The 22,845-nt window shown below is 49.2% G+C and overlaps 1 protein-coding gene across 1 annotated transcript; it reads right to left on the bottom strand.

The window, feature by feature from the left end:
* Positions 1-3,675: 3,675 nt before the first annotated feature.
* Positions 3,676-22,266, bottom strand: LOC125945522 (uncharacterized). The gene is made up of 2 exons (XM_049667354.1): positions 21,304-22,266; positions 3,676-4,552 (listed from the first exon to the last, which is right to left on the bottom strand). Exons 1-2 carry the CDS (start codon positions 22,264-22,266, stop codon positions 3,869-3,871), a joined length of 1,647 nt encoding a protein of 548 aa, XP_049523311.1. The 3' UTR covers positions 3,676-3,868.
* Between the last annotated feature and the right edge of the window lie 579 nt (positions 22,267-22,845).

Raw genomic sequence — 22,845 nt, forward strand, 5'->3', positions numbered from 1 at the left:
GAGGACACTCGGCAAAAACTGGCAACAGGAAACACGTCACCATACATCACGCTATAGCATTGATGCCGAACGTTAGCTGCCGTGAGCATCGAAAAAAAGAAAGTGAAATTAAGTTAACAGACATTGATTTATTTTGTTTAATTCTTTGCCGCAAAAACTAATACGTTTTGCGTATAAATGAACTTAAACTTTGCGACTTATTTTTCTTTCGTTACCTATAGCGATAGGCCAATGACGGGCCAGATGCATGCGTCATCCGCCAGCCACTCCGCCGAAGCAAGCGAGGGTGGCTGCGCGCGCGTTTGAGCGCTAGCTGGCCCGCGGCGACTCGTCTGTTTCCTTTTTTTTTTTTTTTCTAAATGTAGCCTGGTTTCTTGGGCTTCCGGCATATTCTTGCGTTCCTTCTGCACTGGGACAAGACACCACTGCACTATTCGACTACAGCAAGGTGAGAAATTTTGTTACACAGTCTACGACGCAATTAGGCCTACGGCACGGGACCGAGACTTAAGGCGCAGTTAGCGAAAAACAGCTCGGCCGTCCTGGCGCAGTTAATTTGAGTTAATGAATCGTGCTGGGACATGGTTCCGACGCTGGGGATTATTGTAACTTATTTCGGTTCTGTTGAGGCACACTGGCCGTACAGCGCGCCGTGACGCACTTAGCGAGAACCAACTCGGTCGTGGGCGTATAGTCTATAGTGCATCTTGCTAGGAGACGTTTGTGCCGCTTTCGCTGACGCCGCAAAATAATTTCGTTACTTTTTGGGGTACTTTTGAGGCACGCTGGCCGCACAGGGCGCTGTGACGCAGTTAGCGATAAGCAGCTCGGCCGTGATGACAAAGTTAGTTTGGCGTGTAATGAATCTTAGCGGGACAAGTTTGTGACGTTTTTACATGACCCCGAAACAACATACCTTCTTTCGGTACTCACGCCTGTCGAAAACGCGATGGGCGATTGCCAAGAGTGATAACATGGGAGTGTGTTGCTGGCGCCGGCAGAACGCGCAAGAGATTACGTCGAGGAACGTATCACAAACTTGTAATTCGAAAATTCCGTCGTCTAAAGAACTGAAAACAGGCTTTGCACCCACGCATGTCTGGAGTGCGAGTATAGAAGGCATTCTGCGAACGTCCAGCATGGTCTGTTGCGTTCGTCTCTGTGTATGTATACTATAGCGTATACCGTCGCGTCGTCCGCCGCCAAGTTTTGAAAACGCGAAGTCGCCCGTGTATTTGTGCTGGAAATAATGCCCAGAAATGAGGAAATGCTTGGAAATCGGATGTTTTCATATTTTATGGTATTATTTATGATGAGTCGGGTATTTTCTACGCCATGTATGTAAAAGCGAATTGCTTTTGTAATGCCGCCCATTCACCGCTTTCGCCCGTTTCGCCTCTACACGCAGTATTTTTATGTCTAAATACCAAAATGACACATGCTTGTAACATGATGTTACATGCTTGTAAATGTAATATGCTTGTAATTTACTTTTTTTCAGCTGATGCCGTCCGGTGGAGCTTCATACGGGAACTACTGCTTACCTGGGGTCACAACGTTGGATGAACGCACATGTGCGGAACGAGCTTTTATATAGAGCAAAATAAATATTTCCTCATTTCACAAGGTGTCTTGCGTCTACTTTGTGCAATTGCACGTGGCACAGATTCGATGGGACTTGACAAGATCGTTCGCAACCATTTTTTACCAAATAATAAACCGATTCCGCACGAAGACCGTGCGCGGTCGACCAAAAAAAAAATAAAAGCGCATCTGGCGTGCTAGCTAGCGTTCAAAATGCGCGCGCCCAAAACCGAAAACGGAAGTGATTGATGCCGACCACTTGGTGCGCTGCAGTCAATTCGGCCGCTGGGCTCTATGGGAGTGTCCGCTCTTGTTGAATTCCTTCCTCTATGGTATAATGCTGTCGAGCCCTTTCAGCACGTATACATCGTTCTGCCAACTGCCATTTGCTGAGGATTCGTTCTGGCGGCAATTTTAACCTTCCGTTGCACGCCGCCGCGATTTTGGACCAGCCACCGCAAGCTAAGTAATGGAAGCGGACCAATCACAGACGCCGGCACAACCCTCTTTATCCGGTTATCTACTTTCGCTGTGCTGGCTCGGCCCCATCTAAACTCTCTCCACTTGAGCATGCTCATCTCCTCTTGTCAGCTAAACAGATAAGACAAGCTGCTCAATGCAGTAAATGCTATTCGCATTGAAAGCAAAAAAAGTGACCTCCTATAAACGAGGAGCGCGTTTGATAAGGCTTTTCAAACAACCCTGCGGGTTACCGCCCGATGCTTGCGTCGGCGTTCACGTAAATTTGATGTCAGGAGATTAGAATAACAACAGATTGGAATAGTTTTACGTTATAGGGCCCCTGGTCGAAAATCGCGGCGGCGAGCAATCGAAGGTCAAAAATGCCGCTAAAAGGAATCCTGCAGCGAAGAAGAGTTGGCAGAAAGATGTATACCTGCAGAAAGAGCTCTACAACCTTATACCGACACGCAAAAAAAAAAAAATTATACGGAAATCGTTCTCCCATGCAGCTCCGAGCAGCCAGTGCCAGAGCGATCCGCGGTCAGACGTCTTCTATTTCTTTCTCAAAAGGACAATCTCTGATTATTCCGAAAAATGTTCAGTTTTGTTCAGCAGATTAATGTATCTGTATTGCGTACACGTCACTTTGACATGGCAAGTTTTCGCGGTTTTGTGACGTCGCTTGACAGAAAGGCGAAGTGGGCGCAGCCCGAAAGCTTTTGACTAATAGCGGAGGGGTAGCTAATGGGGAAAAACTTGTTGAATCAGAAGGAAATATTTTTTTTCGGTGAAGTCATGCATGATCAGTGTGCACACGTCATATCAGATGGAGAGTTTTCGCGGTTTTGTGACGTCGCGTGAGAGACAGACGAAGCGGGGGTAGCCAGAAAAAATGTTGACCAATCGGGTAGGGCTGATTGCAGAAATGGAATAGAAACAATTTGAATAACTTTACGTTATAGCACCCCTGATGGAAAATTTTTTGTGCATGTTCATGTTCCTGTGAAAAAATGCACCAAAGTATTCAGGGTTTTATCAGCTGCATCACGTGTGAACACCGCTGGTTTTTGTGGCTCCCGGGCAGTTTCGTCATCATCGTTAACAGCGCGCGGAGGCGCCTCGAAGACTTGATTGTTTCTATATGGTGTCAGCCCTGCATTTTCCCCGTCGGTGTGGACATTGGCATTGTTATTTATGCCCGCAGAAGCACGAATTGATTCTCACGCAGTTAGCGCAGTCGCCTGCCGCAAGACGACCGGTACGGGCCTCCCGCTAAGCCGAGTAGCAGACTCCAGCTGCAGGCTGTGGAAGTCCGGCTTAACCGAATTTGTGTGTTTTTCCACAAGGTCTATGGGAAGTCATGCAACCAAATGTTCACACATTGTCCCTCATATCCAAAATTTTGGTTTAACCTGGTTCGTCTTAACGACAATCTAAGGACTTTCTACTCATCGGGTCCTCCTCATCTGCGCCGTCTCCGTTTAGTGCGAGTCCATTTGTACAGCGGTATACCGCCACTGTACCACAAGGACATATTTCTCTGGAAAGAAAAATTTGACTAGAACTGAAATTCGGGCTAGTTTTTTATTCATTCTCAACAAAGCCATCTTTCAAAAACAACTCCTGTTTCATTCTCCAGGGCACACTGCCGGCTTCGTCTGTCTGCAGCAAGAGCTGTCATCTGATTCAGCAGAGAACCAATTTACCACGAGCGCTCTCCCGGGTACAGGAAAATCTTGGCCCGTGCACGACTGATTTAAACCAACCGTGCACGCGAGATATAAACACCGGCTCGGCACCCAGTCGCCTCCAGGAGATCTCGTCACGAAGGTGGACCCTCGCCGGCGGCTGCACCCGCTGTCGGTGCAGTAGTAGGGCTTTGCTTGTTGACGAAGCCAGCAATGAAACGACGCCAGGGGCGATGGAGTAGCCATTCGGCGAAAACCCCAAGCAGCTCGCCGAGGAGTCCGTGACCGGCAGTGCCCTCCGCGACGGCGCCGGCAGCGCGAATTTGTTCCGCACCCTCGGAAGTCTCTTCCACACAAGTATTTTCCGGACTGCCTCGTTCAGCTCGCGGTGTCGTGTCTGGCGTTCGCCTCCTTGAGTCCTCTACCCGGCGTCGCGCTATCTGGTATTTGGGCTGCTGCTCGCCATTCTCGGTTGTCATGCTTTTGCCAGTGCATGTACTGTTACGCCGCCCTCGTCTTTCTGGCGCTGAAACAGGTGACGCGGCTCGCTTGTTCTTGGCTTTTTGCGCGGCGTAAAAACGTCGGTGCATCGTCATGAACCAGTGCGGATGTTCATAGCATGGCGGCCTTAGGTAGCTGCAGCGGCCGGTAGGTCGGAACGGCGGCCTGTCTCGTGCTGCCAAACTTCTTCGCTCAGGTTGGCGTTGGTGTTGGTGGGAGCGTTTTTTCCGGTTACCAGGTACTGTTGACGAATGGTTGCTCGGCAGGCGCACTATCGACCGTCGCCTTGGCACAGACCTCCTCCTTTGCAGATGCCTCTGCATGAACATTTAACAAAAAATTGGTGATGTCTAATTCTCACCTGACACACGAATTCCGATCAAAAGATTTACTTTCGCGCTTCGTCAGTGACCCGAGTGGTGGTATACATATTACCATCGGAATCTGGTACGCGTGAAAGGGGATGATTATAAGGAATTAAATTGCGTGAAATAAATTCTCGCTTATACCCGATCGTAACGCTGAGCGTTCTCATCGCCATGGCCTCCGAAAAATTGTCGCCGTGCCGTTCGATCTCGGAAGCTCTATTAAAAGCAAGGCCTTGAGAAAGACGCGCAGCAAGTTAAATCGTCATCACGCTTGATGGGTCGATGACTGTTTGCCAAACAGGATGTGGTGTCAAACGCCACCACACAGGGGAAGCCGCGGAGGTGGAAGTGACAGAAGCGGAAAAAGCCGAGACATCCAATGCGAACTAGTCGCGTACACGTCGTCCAGTTTGGCCACTTCGCTCTGTCTCGCTTAGCAGGACGTGAACTTCGACGTCGGTACGGTGGCTAGATGGGTAGGTGTGCCGTCCGCCGGGCACGAAGAGTAGTTCAGCGCTTATCCGCATCATGACAACAAAATTGGCGCTGCGGTCGGAAGTTTGTCGCAGGCGGCGCGCATCGTCTGCTGCTGCGGCCACATTACATTGGAACTGCGGCATATTTACCATCGTATTTAAACTGAAAACTACATTCACAGTGGCATCATAGACAGTTACAAATTTCTGAAGGCAGCAGAGCTCTGTCACTTGCGAAGGTAACGTACTTGCCCTTTCTGTCACCTGTGTTTCCACGTTTGAGGCCAAGAATATATCAATTATTAACGCTGTTTAGTTCGGTAAACACGTTAAACTTGAGTCTACAAGGAGAAGCACAAATTCTGCATGGATAAAATAGCCCTTCACCAGTGCTTCTAAAGCGAGAAAGGCGAAGTTTGCTTTGCGAAACAGATGTATACAGTAGTATGTAGGGGCTGTACGCGAACGTGCACGGCGTATTCTTATACCACGGAATGCGCAAGAGAAATGATTTGGCTTGAAGGAATGTAAAACAGAATGGCATAAATATTGATATTCGTACAACTAAAATCCTTTGATTCAATTTCCTTGACTGAACTGGGATTATTATAAATTTATGAATATATTATAAACTTGTTCGGTGATGAAAAAAAAATTCTTACGTTGTTCGATTATGTATGATGAGAGCAGTAGCTTGTAGCATGAAAAATCATAGTTTGGACTTGTGAAGATCGTATATAGTATGTATATTTGAATGCAATAATAATTTAGGTAATTCTTCGGTCACACAGGCAAACCATGCAGCAACACCAAGCTTTTTATTGCAACTATAGCTTGAAATGAAACACTGCACTGCATCACAACGCTCAAAATGCATGTAGCGTAGCGTACGGTGCTTTCTCTTTTCTGGAGTACGCTCAGGAGCCAAATTTTGGTCCTCACAAGGAAGTGCAGGCAAGCAATGTATTAGCTTGATCATTCTGTTCGTATTTCGATTTTATGCTGCTCACAACCGATGATTACTGAACGCTTCAGCTGGCGAAAGGAAAAAAATGTCACAGTTTCGCCCTAAGGGCGAAGCAATGAATGCGATAGCAACACAGCAATGTCATACGAAGTAAGGTGAGCGGCTTTGGTAGCAATATAAATTGTAGTAAACATCAGCTGATTAAGTAAGCAGGTGTGCTGCGGCGTAAGTAGACCGACATGAAGAGAAACTCGATGACCATGAGAAGGCGCGTGTGAAACGGTGGTGTTGATCAGAAGCGCTTCCCGTGGGCAGCGCGTGCGAAGGGACACACCTGTAGGTGACTGCCGATCCGGGCAGCATTGCATGTGTAGCGTGCGTTGGAAAATGTGGCCCGACTATTACTAACTGAATGAACAAGCGTGGTGTGAGCGCGCACAAACAAACATGAATAGATCACACTGAATGACTGGAGACAACGACTGTCAAAACGCTGGCAGCGAGCGCATATGCCGCCGCGGGCGAAGGTACGTGCGGTCTATCGCTTCAACGAAAACTGAGCGGCGAATGCACGGCGCATAAAGGTCAGAGCCGTGTGGAGATAAGAGACGGTGCGGACGAGCGAGCGACGAGCGCGGTTGTTGGCAGTTTAGTTGGCAGAGTAGAAGTGCGCCCCCCCCCTCCCCTCCCGCGCTCCCTCCGGCGCTGGCTTCCCGCTTCCTTGCTTGCGCGTGGGTGATTGAGTGCGTTCGCTCTCCGTGATAGCGCGCGTCCCCGCACGCTTCCGCTCGGGCATACGGCGCGCGGCGAAGATTTTATCTATAGGGAACCTCACGGCGACGGCGACGACGACGGCGACGGCAGAAATCCGGTTGAAGTGTCCATATAATTGCTATCGCAATAAAATGCCAGCGGCAGGGCATATCTGCCAGTCGTTGTATTGTGAACCGCGGCCGCTGCACTTGAAGCTGAATTTTTTGCACACACAATATTTCGTCGGCCGTCTTTGAGCAGGTTCATTTCTTGACTTGTCCACAAATACTCATTCTTCACCTGTAGAACACATGACATTTTCATTCGCATCCTATTTGCTTGGAGCGTGTGTACGTTTGGCCAATGCCTCCAGAGAAGGCATTGGTTTGGCTCGCTGTCTCTTCCGGATTATTTCAACGGCTGACATGCCGTTGGAGTCTCGTTTTGTTCTTTTTCTAGGAATTATCTACAATATGTAAGGCGCAGCGTCAGGTAGCACCGAAGCAGCAGTGTCACTCATTAGCCGCACATACGCCATCGGAATCTGCACAATGCATACGCTCGATGACATGCTCCTTGAAGTGGCGCTGGCACATTACTAATGCGGTTGAAACATTTTTTTTTTTTTTTCAGGAGGGCGAAGGGCAAGCTCACGTCTCTCGGAAAGTTCTGGGTCTTAGTGCATCGAAACCAATGATTTGTTCGCACGTGGCTTGCATGTTTGTAACCGAACTTACAATTCGGCGCAAAGCAAGTGGTGCCCTTCCCGCTTGTTTCCTTCTATGCAGAAACACTTTCACTCTGTTCCGGAGTCTCACGAGCTTGGTATTCAACGCCATTCCTGCTGCCATGATGCGGAGAAGCAGTGAACTACGCCGGTCGGCACACCTACCAATCTAAGCCGCTATTCTGGAATTCCGCCATTTTCTTCGAAGCGTGACGTACGCGCGACGCTTACAAAATGGCGCCGATAGCCCCGATTTGCTTTCGTAACGTGACGCAAATTTGACGTTTCGCCTAAGAAACTGTAATGTAGGCATTGAACATAGCGTGGTTGATAAAGCAAAACAGTTTTCCTCCCCAGTAAAAATAAAGCGGCTAGCTCAACGCGTACGATTATTCCATCAAAATCGTTTCTCGCTTCCGTCGTCTGCATGCGCGCAGGCTGTCGTCTGCTTCATTAGCTAGGATGCGTGTCCTCGGGAAACTGAATGAGTCATCGTATATCGGCGCCCACGCGCTTGCTTTCTACCTTGAGACAACACACGCGACCTACCAGTGATGATGAGCGCACGCTCTAGGCCGCGTTATCGCTATCTCGTGATCCGCAAGTTACTCAGCCCGACTCGTCTGGCTGAGAAGCCGCCGAATATCATCGATAGCGTTGCGCGCGCCACAGGTATCTGCTTGAGCGACGCAAACGCCGGCACTGCCATCTCTTGTGCACTTCGCTGCTTACTCGCACCGCGAGAGGAAACTTCAAGGCGCCGTCTTACGTACATTTCTTTTTGTAAATTAAAAAGTCACCGTTGTCATAGCCTTTGATGATGCGAAAAGTCATTAATATTGATTAAAATACAAACGCAATAGTGAAAAGTGCGAAATGTCACAGAAAGTTTGCTAGTTTCAACCAATATTATTTCAAATAAACGTGTTTTTAATAAAAATGATGGTGCAAAACACAAATGCCAACACCACCCGAAAGCGATGCAAATGCTATGAACACGCGTTGTGAACAAAAGATTTTCATGGCCCGAATAGCCGCCGTAACGTCGGAGCGGTACCGATAATCGCAAGGTTTCAAGGCTGAGCCATGTCTAGCCATATATCGATTACAACGTCACCACTTTTCACATTCCCGATGGTTCCTCGCTGTGGCGCCACTCATGCAGAGACAGCGTGTCGATTTCGCGCTACGCAGAAATAATGCACTTAAATTGCGGTCGACATGCGTGCTACGGAGTTTTCGTGCTTTTCACGGGCTCCGTGGTTGATTTCGAGCTGAACGGCAGACCGGTAGTCGCGCAGCTACGCGGTATTAGAGTTACTGTATATGCTTATACAGTAACTCTACGCGGTATATCAAGTGGGCGCCGCGCGACGGCACGCCGAACACACGTCCGAAGTTTTGTGTGTGTGCGTGTGTGTCCGTGCGTGCGTGCGCGTGCGTGCGTGCGTGCGTGCGTGCGTGCGTGCGTGCGTGCGTGCGTGCTTATTTTTTAGATAATACAGATTTTTGATAAACGGTAATGAGCGCAACGAACATGGCGTTTTTGCCGACGCGTTCCTAGGCGAGGAGGACATACTTTGACGCTAATAATGTTAGCTTCTTTTTTTATTTTTTATTTTTTTTTTTATTGCTGCCTTAGGGACAGTTGTCTAACTGGGTAATTTGGAGGCAGTGGCATTTTCATGCACACCTATCTTTTAAAAAATCACCGACGATTACGATACTCCTTAATGAGAAATTTGAGCGCAGCTCTATACTTGTTTCCATTTCGCGATATATTGAGGCATCGCACTGATCACCGCACTCAATGGCAGTGCCGCGACGCGCGGCGCTATACATAGACCGGCCACACAGTTGCCGATTGCCGGCAACTGCAGGCAACTGCAGCTTATGCAACTGTAATCTTTACCGGCAAACGATTGCGGCGAACGCTATCGCGATATGCGCGAAGGCGAACTTTCTGGTTCCGTTTAAATGCGTAAGCAACGAGAAAAACCGTCCGTCCCGTAAGATCATCGCTTTCAAGATAGCGCCCGAGGAAGCGAGCGAATTAACCTTCCTGCTCTCGCTTCAACGGGAGCTACGCGGCGAGAACACACAGCACTCAGCCATAGAGAAATTCCTTTCTCTATGACTCAGCTATCAGCGCTCGCCGCACAGCCCCCGTCGCATATCGTTTTCAAGATTGTCGCCCGCGCGTCTCTCTTCAAATCGAACTCAGCGGCTAGAACAGAGAGCACAAGACGTTGTCAGCAGTAGGCGCTCTCTGTCGCCATCGCAGATCGCTTTCAAGTTTACAATAAGTAGCATGGAAACAAAGAACGTCAAAGGCAAAGCCAGAGAGGCTGGGACAATCTCATGGGCGGCGGCAATGTAAAACCTGCTCTGACTTGGTCTCTATACATATATTATAAAAGGAACAAAAAATCCGGAAACAAACAATTGATAACTCAAAGGGAAGCTCTTTTCAAAGCGCGATCAGGGCCGGTATTTTGTAGCGATGCCTTTAAAGTAATAATGCCTTTCCGCGCTTATCGCGCTTTGTCAGTGGTCAGAGCGACGGTCCGCTCGCGTTATCAACGGGATCAGCCGGCCGTGAGTGGTGGATGATAAGACTATTCCAAAATAAGTCATAAGGCATCGCTACAAAATCGCGGCCCAGGGCCGGTATTTTGTAGTGATGTGTTATATGCTTTATTCTATATATATGCTAGTCTTGTCCACCGCTCACGGCCGGCTGATCCCGTTGATAAAGTGAGCGGACCGTCACTCTGACCAAGCGCGAAAAGCACGAAAAGGCATCGCTACAATATACCGGCCCAGGATAAGGCACCGTGCATTGCAGTTTGCGCGCGATCTATGCGCCACTACAACTGAAGCTTTGGGACGGCCAGTGTCAAAACCAGCAAAACTGGAGAGACGCTGTACACATTCGCCGGGATACTTTCGATCGCTTATCACGAAAGAAGAATGTCCGAGTTGTGAAAATATCAAAGTGCGCATGCTCTGCATATGATAGCACGCATTCGCAATCGATATGAGCAGCGGGAACAATTGTGAGCTTGATATCGTCAAAGCGCAGGGCATATACCTCTCAAACGAGCGACGATAAGGAAGCCGTTGTCGTTCGAAATGGCGTATCATTTTCATCGCCTCTCTAGCGGCCGGCGTCGGCAATACTGGGGCGAAACATGAAATGACGTAGCGCCATCTGAACAGTGAACGGTGCCCATACGGCGAGGTACAACAAGGAAGAAGCATGTGATTACTGCTGCGATGAAGCATGTGAAAGCTAAGAAAACGATTGAGCATCTTTTATTAGAATGTGAAGATGCCTGCCCAGCGGTCGATTTAGACTCATCTGGCCTCCTTGAAGCACCTGGGTTCAGCGATAGCATGGGGAAAGTAAACATGTTCGCAAAAGAGATTAGTAAGAGGCTATTGGAAGTTTGGTGGCAGGAAAGTATAGGGAGACGACAAACAATATAGTTCCCAAATAGAATTAAGTTCAGAAAGTTTGATTATGGGAATTCCTTGCATGTTTTTTTTTTTAACACAGGTAGGTCATTAGGCAAAATAATAAGACTTTGGTGGCGCAACCCACCGCCCTGTTTCAAAGGGGACGCGCATAGCATCCATCCATCTACCCGCGGCAGCGGCGGCACCAGCCGTGTGGGGGAAAGGAAAAAAATTACGCAGATACTCCTCTGGGAGTTGTCTAAGTATGCGTAAGCTTTGTGCCACTTGCTCATCTCCAAGCAACCTGGTGTCATTATCATTGTTATGAAATTTGATCCGACCTGTACAAACGACTGCGCTGCGGCTACACGAACTGCTGCCGGCGGTGGCGCAAGGTGAATTGATGACGCAAGCAGATTACTCCAAGTGGCGGCGCCAGGTTCGCTCATGACGTTCTGAACATTACGAGCCTGTAGGAGAGACGTGACGGCGGCTGTACGAGCCGTGCCGTCGTCCAGAAGGGCGAAGGCGGCGAGCCGAGCGGCGGCTGCGACGACTAGCGTGGCTGGCCTCGAGAACGACACTGCGCGTGCCGAGCTTGCGCTTCGAGCACGAGCTGCGCTTCTTTATCATTTCGATAGCAATTATATGGACACTTCAACCTGATTTCTGCCGTCGCCGTCGCCGTGAGGTTCCGTATAGATTCCAAGGGCGATAAAATCGTCGCCGCGCGCCGTATGCGCGAGCGAAAGAGCGCGGGGGTCGCGCGCTATCACGGAGGGCGAACTACCCCGCGCGTTATCACGGAGAGCGAACGCACGGTGGAAAGCAAACGCGACCGTCGCCCGAAAGGCTGTGGGGGTATGGGAGGGAGGGAGGGAGGCGGGGCGGCGCTGTGCTCCGGCACCAAAGGCGTATCTTGCCACTCAATCTCCCACGCGAAAGCAAGAAACGGGAAGAGGGGGGGGAGGGGGGGGGGCAGCTTCTCCTCTGCCAACAACTTCTCCTTTGCCCGGCGGTGCCGGTCGCCCGCACCGTCTCTTATCTCCACACGGCTCTGATCTTTGTATGCGCTGTGCATTCGCCGCTCAGTTTCCGTTGAAGCGATAGACCGCGCGAACCTGCGCTTGCTGCCAGCGTTTTGACAGTCGTTGGCTGCGGTCATTCAGTCTGACCTATTCATGTTTGCTTGTGCGCGCTGACACCACGATTGTTAATTCAGTTAGTAAGCCAATGTGTATAAGTTTATGCAGCCGATAAAACTACTATCCCTACTCCGAATAGCTCTCTACTAATTTGCTATCGCAATCGATGCTTCGCCTTTCGGGCGAAACTGCGACATTTTTTTTTCACTTCGACAGCCGAGAGGCGCCGACCAGAGCGCTCCGCAGTGCGGCCTCCGTTGGCGCTACAAGTCGTTATCGGTCTTTAGTGCATTATCCATCCGCGTCGAACCATTAGGAACTGTGATCAACCGCACTCCGGTGGCGGCTAGTGAGTTACGAGTGAGTTAGAAAAACTAGTGAGTTACGACCGCCAAATAATTGTTTACTTTAGCTGAGTGTCAGGCTGCGCTGGCCGACGGGCTTAGCGTCCCACGATGTGACCAGCCCTCTACACCCAAAGCTTTCGTCGGCCTCCAAAGAAAGCATGTTCTCTGCAGCGGTGTAATTTCGACACCCGTACGGTTGAACTTTTCCGGTACCGCTTTCTGCCAGAACGCTTGAAACGCCCATCAAGTCGAATGGCGACTCATTTGAATATACAGCTCTGATGGCAGGCCACCGAAACTAATTTCGCGCCTTTGAGCACAAAATGACCTCACTTCTGTTCTTAACGGATATCGCACCACATTATTTTTTCTTCCGCCGGAAGTGTTCCCTCCTCACACAGATGGCGCTAAGCCCGATATATGTCATATATAAGTACCGATATATGAACCGCCGATGAACCGCCATGTTTTGAATGTAAGGGCTTTTATTAGCCCCGAGAACGACCTATAGTGGCGCTGGGAGCTCCGCTCGCATGACGTCAGGGCACGGACTCGCACCTGTCGTCTGCTGCCGTTCGGGCGCTGTCCGGGCAAGGTCAATCTAAATAGGTCGCGTAGCTTGGAGCGAAAAGCGTGCCAAAACCTATCGCCAGAGATATCAGTTAGTGGTGCACGACTAGGTGAGGGGAGGGGACAAACACTCAAACCAGAAAACCTGTATGAAAAAAAAAATGTTCGAAATTTTTAATCAGAATACTGTCATACAAGTAAATATATTCCGTTTCAAATATTTTTGCTGTACAAAAACAACAAATGTTAATTGTGTTTCTATTTCACAATTTATTAGTTCGTTCTTGGTGACCCCTACCAACCAGTGATTCTGGCGCAAGACTTGGCAAGACTGTGCAAACCAGCTAGGATGTCGTGCGTAATGCTGTTGCTCACTTGAACGCGGCGGTTTCATCCGTGTTTGTTTTTTCCTTGCCTGTTTGTTCAAAGTGTGGCGTGTGCTTCATTTCAAATTTTGCGTGGCCTAGCGCACCGCATTCATTGGCGAAAGGTGTGAGTGCAGGGTTTTCGTTATCGTGCAAGTTCACACTGCGGCATCCGACGCGCTGTGTCTCGTCGTGGCGATAAATGCGGAACGCTCCGTGAAGAAACGTTGCGATATGTTCATTCACTCTCCGTACCACAGTCTCTGAGTATTCCACGGGAAGCAAAATTAGTAAGTCGAATGTTTTCTAAATGATAATGTGGGGCAATGTTGTCTGATAACTGTTCGATATGAATACGTGGTGTCGCCCGGAATCGCAAATGATTCTGCGAAATGGTTTCGCATATGTTGCTATACATTACGACTATGAGCTGGCCATTGTACTTTTCATGTACTGAAAAAACTTATGTTTGGGCAATTATATTATTTGCTTTATTCTCGACGAATAAAAGCGACGGTTTTTTTTTTTTTTTTTTTTGAAATCTCGGTGACAATGTCATTTATTTCCACCCTATTCGCTCACCTTCCTAAGGAACCTACTGGAGCAATTGCCGTCAATAACAGCCTAATAGGTGACCCGTAAAAGGGCGAGGGATTCTGGGATGCGCCGTCTGCTCGCTGTTTCCGGTTCGAGGAAGCGCAGCCGCCGCCACCGCTTCGCCGTTGAAGCCTATTGATGCGCTTGCAGTCCGGCGTTGTCACACATGAAGATCACCCGGTCGCAGGCGCCTAGCCAAACCATGATCGGCTGTTTAGCCGTTGGCTGCTCAAATTCAAGCGTTAAAGGTAAACTCATGTAACTACGTCCTTGCAGCGACCGTTGCTGAGTCAGCTGTGCACAAGCATCAGAGGCTTGGCTGCCACTTCCAAAACTGAACCATCAGTGAACAAAAAGAAAATGAACGTACAGTGGCACTTATCAGGCGGCAATGAGCTGTGTAAGGGCCGACACGGAATTATTCCCCAAGATATTTATTTCTCTAGCATTAAAAAAAATTATGGGGTTTTACGTGCCAAAACCACGATCTGATTATGAGGCACGCTGTAGTGGGGGACTCCGGAGATTTTGACCATCGGGGGTTCTTTAACGTGCATCTAAATCTAAGTACACGGGTGTTTTCGCATTTCGCCCCCATCGGAATGCGGCTGCCGTGGCCGGGATTCGATCCCGATTTCTCTAACATTTACTCAAGGAATAATAACTATTTCAGTACACGCATGCACATATAGAGGTATTAAGAAACATGGTTTTACGGCGCAAATTTATACAGGACACAGCGAGATACATACATAATACTCGTAACCAACTAGCCCACCTTAGTTCCTTGAATGCAGATAGAGATAAGGCGCAGCCGTAATATGTCGGCGATACGGCCATTTCCCCATCTTGTTGAGAAAAAGGGAGAACTTCTAACTACGTACCACTTCAAATGAACCTCGAGTTTTGACCAAGAAATGCCGTTGACAGCGCGCAGTTTTCAAACATTTTCAGCACTTCATTTTCTAATTACGTTAGCTGCGCCGTTACTGACGATACCGGTTGCAGCGACGATCACATGGCAGTATTTACGAGGCTGCTACAGCCATCGCCTCAGCACCCGATTTTCTAAGTAATGCTTCTATACGCTCGATAAAATGACTGACCCACAGGCAGAGCACTCAGTGACGGTGCGTCCAAGCAGCGGCAAATGTCGTAGAGCTAAACCTGGCAAAAACAAAAAAGGCTGCCGAAACGAAAACCACAGTTCTTTTATGAATAAAAGCGTATCCTTGCCTTTATTGGCTCGTCATCGTCGCGACCAGAGTGAACTGAAACCTAGAAATCAGCTGCATGAATGGTACGACATTGCTGGTCCACAAAGCGGACGGAAAGCTTCACACGACTGATAGTTAAAACCGTGTAGAAAAACACGTGCGCCGGGCTTGCGGCTGATGCCGCCGCGTCGTCCGTCGAACCGGAAGCTGCTAGCAGACGGCGCGCCCCACAATTCCCTGCGATTTCTCGTTTTACGGGTCATCTATTATGATCACATTAAGACATACGCCACTCCTATAGTTTATTGGCACGCTGGCTCTTCCTCTGAGGCGAGTCGCAAGTTCGCCTCAGCCTCAAAAGTAAAATAGCTGCTGGCGTAGCGGTCGAAATGCCGGACGCTGAAGAAATTCAAACATTCGCGCCAAGCAACAAAAGACCTTGACGTCACTGCCATTTCTGGTTGTGACGTCACCTGTTTTTTTTTTTTTTTTTTTGCTTGCTCTTAGTTGTCACCCCGATACGTAGATGGCGACGGTTGCAGCGAGCCGCCAGTTTCTTGATATATGGGCTTCTGTGGAAGCTACGATACCAGTTTACATATACCTTGGTCCGGGCGCCTTCTGCAGTGTTTCCGTTTGTTCGCTGTCGTTCCCTGTGCTTGTATACTTATGACGGCCACCTCAAATGCATTTTACGACGTCTTCATTCGCGCAAACTTATTCAAGGAGCTTATTTCCTAGACGACAATTTATTTCTCAAGGGCAACGCTGCAGTGCCAACCGAAGGAGCTCAGACCAGCCCGTTGCGTGTTTTTCATGCGCGGATCTAGACTTTACTGATTGAGGGACTAATAAAAAAGCATAAATAGCACGTGACTAATAAAAGCATAAACGCATAAACATAGCACATAAGAATCCAGTTAGGATACCATACCTGCAGTGGTGCAACGAGCATGTCACTATGTCTGCTACATATGATCTGTTACATTTACCTTAATTTTAACCCATTAAGACGTGTTTGCTTATGACGAGTAGCTCATGGTATAATATCTAATTTTTCATTTCTTCACAGAAACGCACGGCAGTAACATGAGGACCTGGCAATGCAGTTTAGATTCAACCAGCACCACTTGTTTCTTTAACTGCTTCTCAAAATTAGGCCGTTCTTCATCGGTTAATTTTAAGTGGTGGTAATTTGAAGTAAAGCAAATTGAGGCTTACATCTATTTGCAGAATACGCAAAGGAATGTACCAATATTTATTCACGGTTCCGTGCTACACGTTCAACTCACTTGTGCCATTTACTGCTGCTTGTTTCTTGAGAAACAGACATCACTAATCTGTTTGGAGAACTGACACAGGCTGCTCGGCCGAACTTTTTTAGTGAAATATGCCTTTTGGACCGTATGGCTGCAGTTAGAAAGAAGCCGAAGCCTCATTCATTAGTAGTATGGGGCTTGTTGAAGATATCATTATTCCCCTGTGGAGGTCAAAAATCAAGTGAATTCATTTGAGGCTTGTGGTGTCTTCTCTATGAGGCGGGTATGTGAGGTTCTCTTTTATGTACTCACGAAGCGAATAGTCCTCAGTTTTTGTTGTTAGACAGCGCAAGATCGAGACATGGTGAGGCAGAAGGCGTTTGAATTTTCCTCTTCAGCGCAGCCTAAGCTGCGCTGTATAGCCCCGAGTATAACTTAGGCATTGCAATTGGCGCTTAAAGAACTTCTTCATGGTTTCAATTCGAAGTTGTAGTGAACTGATGGGTTTCGCGAATAATGCGTGCCTCGCCATAACCACAGTCAGTAGATTTAGCTGCGTAAGTGCTGTGCCATGATGTCGATAAAGGCAACTGAGGGTCACTATGAAACATTTTCTCGCTTGCAAATGATAGGCGCTCGATCTTAACCACGAAACTGTTCTTTCAGGTGATTGCTGTTATGGTATTCGTGAAGTATAAACATACTATACGTGACGCGCCGTCGTGTTAACAGCCATGAGCAATGCGTTTTCTGAGTGCCTGTTTCAGAGAACGGTGAAAGTGTTATAATGTTTTCATGCAAAATGCGCGCCTAACTCTTCCTTTTTCGCATTAAGAAAGTTGCTATATATGACTAGAACAACTCACGCACCATAGTAATAAGAATCATCATAAAAGATTCGCTTTGCAGCTTCCTTCTAACACACATTTATAATATTGACATCAAATACCAATACCAAGATTTTTCTACCTTGTAAAATGCAATGTCTCTCATAGCTAAGCACTAAGGGAATCTGAAGTGTTTTGCGGAGCATCATACACAACTTCGTCTATTGAAATTGCAGACATTCTTTTCACGCAAAGTTTATGGACAGACACTGCGCATATACGCATTGAAAAACCAGTAGACCCCTTCAATGCTACATAGCTTGCGATATCCACGCCGCATATTTTCATGACTCGCGGTTTTCAAGAAGAAACTGCCGTTCAGGCATGGCAGTAAAATGAAGCCGGCATATCCTTCAGTAAGTACGGCTCGAGCCACGAATAGCCCAAGCATGCACGAAGGGAACGAGCGCGCGCAGCAGCCGAGCGAGCGTCGTCCTGGCCGAGACGTCACTCGTAGAGGGCGCCACTCCAGCTTCTCGCCGCTAATTAAAGCTTCGCTGCCAGGTATATTTACCTTGGTGCTCGTTCGCTCAGTTACGCCCAGGGAAAACGCCGAGACATGGTTCTTTATTCTATGGAGGCACGCCAACGCTCAACGCAGGAACGGGCGCCTAAAGGGCCGTGTGTAGTCCGACGTAACGTGAGCGCGCGCGCGCGCGCGCACGCTACGTCACGTTGGCGAAAACGACACCCTCTATTGACCCTTTTCGCGGCGCTCCCGTGGGCGCTGCCATGTTTGATCACGTGGTGACGCGTCCATTGCTTGCCTCAGCCGCCTCCGTTGCCTACGCGTTTACAATACAAACGCGTGACGCCGGTGCGGCGCAGCAAACCTCCGTTTCGACGCACATCGTAGACGGTGACTGTGTGGACGACACTAAGCTTTGGCCACAGCTTTAGAGGACATGTAAGCGCTTTCAGAGCTCATTATGCCTTGTCCAAGCGGCGCGAGCAGCGTATACGGTGCTTGTACTAAAAGCGGGGCTAGAAATGTATTCCAAGCTGTCCAAACTGTGTGCTCTTCGTTATTTATTATTGCGATAGCAATTATATGGACACTCAAAAGCATATTTCTGCCGTCGGCGTCGCCGTCGCCGTCACCGTGAGGTTCCGTATGACGTCATTTGGAGATGAAATCGTCGCCGCGCGCCGAACGCTGTATGTGCGAGTGAAAGGGCGCGAGGGGCGCGTCTTTCACGGGGAGTGAACGCACGGCGGAGAACAAACGCGCGTTCTGCGCCGTGCTCGCTTAAGGGCTGCAGAAGTAGGCGTCTCTTTTCTCCTTTACAATCACCATATATGTAGAGCAAACGCGCCGTCTTCAGACGCGCGAGAGGCCGTGGGGGAGGGGGAGGGAAGGGCGGCGACGTTTAGCTGCGGCACCAAGTGCCTATTTATATCAGAGGCTCCAGCAACAGTCACCAACGCCGCACGCATTTTGAGCTAACGCGGGCAGAACGCCGATGGCGTCGACAACAGTTCTGCGTGTTGTTGCTATCAAAGCCGCTCACCTTACTTCGTATGACATTGCTGTGTTGCTATCGCATTCATTGCTTCGCCCTTAGGGCGAAACTGTGACATTTTTTTGGCAAACATTTTGAACCAGCGGCTTGTCAAGTTTCTGACTCAGTAAAGTTCCTTAGTTCCTCGGTGCGGCCACTATCTGATTGTTTATTTTCAGCGTAATCGCTCGCGAGTGTGCTCTGCTGCGATAGATTTGTTCTTGCTGCGCACAAAGCTTGGAATATAAATAGACAGTTTTAGTTTCACGTACGTAGAGGCTTTGCGTACGTAGAGCCTCTACGTGTAAGCAGTGCGCATGCGCAGAACGTAGCGGCCGCGCGCTGATCTCACGGACGTACGTGAGATTCGATTCTTTGCGTGCGTTTCTTGCGCACGTAGACAGCTTCGCGTGGGGGTTTCGTGAGATCACGACCAAGCGATAGCGTGCCGAGCGCGCGCAGACGGCTTGTATCGAAATACGGCGACAAGATGACTGGTCATCTTTTTCATTCCAAGACAACAATGACAGCAGGTAACGCTTGTACAACACACTTCCAGGCATTGCAGAGACCATCGCCGGCACGCATCAATGCACATCACCGGCTTGGCTGAAATACTCATATTGGATTGAATTGGCTACCGCAGTGTTCATATTTCCCGATAGATGGAGCTACGTGGTTCCTCTTGGCGCGCGTCGCGTACGTGTAGCTAAAAGCGTTTCAGATTGCGTGCACGTAAGGTACGCAGACTTTTCACGTTTGCGTACGTGAAGTCCCTACGTACGTGTAACTAAAACTGTCTAATGTTCTGTACTTTGCGGTAGCTCGTAGCAAAGAGGTATTATCGCTAGTCCCTCGCTTACTCTGTGGACCGTCACGAAACGTTCAACTTCAAATATTCGTGTCTTGTCGGTGTAGTCGCTGTCACTCATGCTTCGGCACATTGATTCAAGTGAGCGCCTATTCACTTATTATTGATACGTTGGCGATAGGGTGGGCGTAGGTTTGCGTGCGAGTAGGGGTGGATGTGTGTAGATAACGTTCGAGAAACTTACTATGCCAGTAAGGGCACTACTTCCTTTTGTAACGAGCGGTACTCAGTCTCCAGTGCCGACGTTCTGGAGTTGAAATCCTTTCTTCAGGAGGTTAGCTATACAGCTCAGGCGGACGAATTACGTTTTTTTTTTTTTTTTTTTTTTTTTTTTTTTTTTTATCCTCGAGGAAAGCCGTGCATCGCGAAGGGCGGCAAGATAGGCAGTCCTTATGTAGCAGCGGCGACACAGGTTGATTCCATTCCAAATATGCGAATCAGATTTTTGCAGCGAACTGCAGCACACGTCTTCTCTTTATCGTTACACATTTTGCAGCATGAATTGGGCAGAGTGCATTAGCGAACACCCAGTTGCATTTCCGACAGCTGATCGCACAGTAGCAGGGCAGAAGCAGTAATGGTTTCGTATTCGTGCGCATTCGCTGAGGCAACGTATGGCGCGCCGCCGAAAGCGCCATCTCGTTCCTCTAGAGCAAACTGCTCCGCGAAAAGGGTCATAACCGGCGGCTTCGGCGCGCCCCGACGTGCCCAGCGCCGAATCGGCTCCTGACCCATTCGCGCGTTGGTCGCGTCGACTGCGCCGACCCACAATGCATTTCGCGCGAAGAAATAAAGGCGCCCACGCCGCTTCGCCGATGGTTTAAAGCGGTGCGCGGGCTTGGGATCGTTCTGCACATGCTCCGAAGATAACAGCCAACGGCGTGCGCGTCGGAGTATAGAGGAGATAGCGTTTCGGCTGGCGCAGCGTAACCGGCGCGTAGCGTGACCGGCCGCAAACGACGCTGGCCCGCGCGCCGGAAACGTCGGACTATAAACGGGCCTTAAGAGCTGCGCTCTAAAAGCTAGAAACTCACACTTAATTCGAGATGTTCATCATGAAATTCCAAGGTTCAATCGAGACAAGCGGAGCGCGTCCCGCTGCGCGTCAAAGTTAATAATTTTTTTCTTGTATAGTCTTCTGAAGCTCACGTTATTAGCGGCAAAGTATGACCGCCTCGCCCAGGGCCGCGATTTTGTAGCGATGCCTTCCGCTCGATTATATGCCACTCTTATCATCCACCGTTCACGGCCGGCTAATCGCTTTGATAACGCAGTCGGGACGTCGCTTTGCCACTGACAAAGTGCGAAAAGGAATATCATCGGGGAAGTAATCGCTACAATATCGCGGCCCAGGAACTCGTCTGCAATAACGCCGCGTTCGCTGCAGCGCTTTAGCCTTCCATTAAAAAGTCTGAAATGACTAAATAATTTTTTAAACACGCTATACAGAGGCCTAATTCCATCGCCATGATTATATTCGTGCGTTAGCTTGCAAGAAAGCACTTAAGAGGTGTCATGCTAGAGCACAATATATATACAGGGAAGACTGAATTACCTCCTCGGGTACACGCCGGTGGTTTTCTCGTCTGGAGGTCGTCTCGGCGACTTCGACTGTGGCCGCTGGTGACAATAGCGGTAGCGCTGGGGCCCTTCTGCTTCTAGAGAGCCAGCCTCCACCGAAGCTCACCCGTTTGCTTTTGGCGACCTTCCTGTAAGCCGAGCCTGCGACAGCCGGTGATTCGAGTCGCCGAGACTCTCTCGTTACCTCAGTGGCGTCGTGCTTTTCCAACGCCACGTCGACGCAATGATGGGCTTCAGCATCAAACAAGTCGTGGAATGCAGTCGTCTCTTCGAGAAGACGACGATGACTGGCGCGTCTGGTGGAGCTGTACACCCGTGCGTCTCGGGTGGAGCCAAGGGCGGAGAAGATGCACTCCTTTTCGGCTGTGTAGTCCTTTGTCGTCTCACGCGTCGGCTCTTTGATTTTTGATTCATGTTTTCGGCCCGACAGACGCGCTCTCCCTTGCCTCCTCCGTTCGCATTTCCCGCTTGCTGCCGACGGCAGGTCCACCTCCTTGTCCTCTGCGGCACCATTCCGGGCTTTCTCTTCCTCTTCGAAACAGCGTTTTGTGTTTTTCCTTTTGCAAGCCTTAGACCTTCGCTTCGCTCGATTGTCCATAGCAGTCCAGTCGGAACCTGGTTCCGTACTGCCGTCCCGGGCTTCTTCTTTGACCAAGAGTTTCAAACTCCGCCTCTTCGATGTTCGCTTGGCTTCTTTTCCCTTCCCAGTCCAGTCGGAAGCCGGCTGGCCCGGCATCTTGCTTCCGTAATGCACTTTTAGCGTCTGAGCGGCGTAGTAGCGCCGGTGCTTCTTGATGAAATTTCCGGCGTCGTTCAGCGGCGGCATCAAAAAACTTCCGTGCCCGGGAGGCCGGAATGGTGGCTTCGACTTTTTCTCCTGCTCACCATGTCGGCATTTCTTCTTTGCCCTTCGGGATCCTGTCTTTGACCATTCCATGGTGGCGATTAACCTCTTTCAGGTCTTGCTGCTGCATGCGTCGTGAATGCGCGTGCCCACGCGGCCTCCGACTGTTCTACACTTCTTCTTCAGCGGCTATGGAACCACGTTTAGTATAGCCGTGAATGTTTTTTGCATTATAGCAATCACATCACGAAAACGATGTTTTATGTCACCTGTCTAACTCTGGTTATTGAGACGAAAATCTTGTTTGTGTGCTTTTGTGTTCTCGCCTTCAGTCACCTCTGTTGTCCCAATCATTCTTGGCCTATCCCCCTTCCCCCTAATAGGTACGTGAGAATCATCACCAACGTAATTATCCTATATATGTCCATCGCATGCCGAAGACCTTTCCCAGCGATCATCAATTACGCCTGTCTTCCTACTTATCATCATCATCATCATCATCAGCCTATATATTCACGTCCACTGCAGGACGAAGGCCTCTCCCTGCTATCTCCAATTACCCTTGACTTGCGCTAGCGTATTTCAACTTGCACCTGCAAATTTCCTAACTTCATCACCCCACCTGGTTTTCTGCCGTCCTCGAATGCGCTTCCCTTCTCTTGGTATCCATTC

This window comes from Dermacentor silvarum, chromosome 1 (assembly GCF_013339745.2).
Source record: "Dermacentor silvarum isolate Dsil-2018 chromosome 1, BIME_Dsil_1.4, whole genome shotgun sequence".
Lineage (NCBI taxonomy): Eukaryota > Metazoa > Arthropoda > Arachnida > Ixodida > Ixodidae > Dermacentor > Dermacentor silvarum.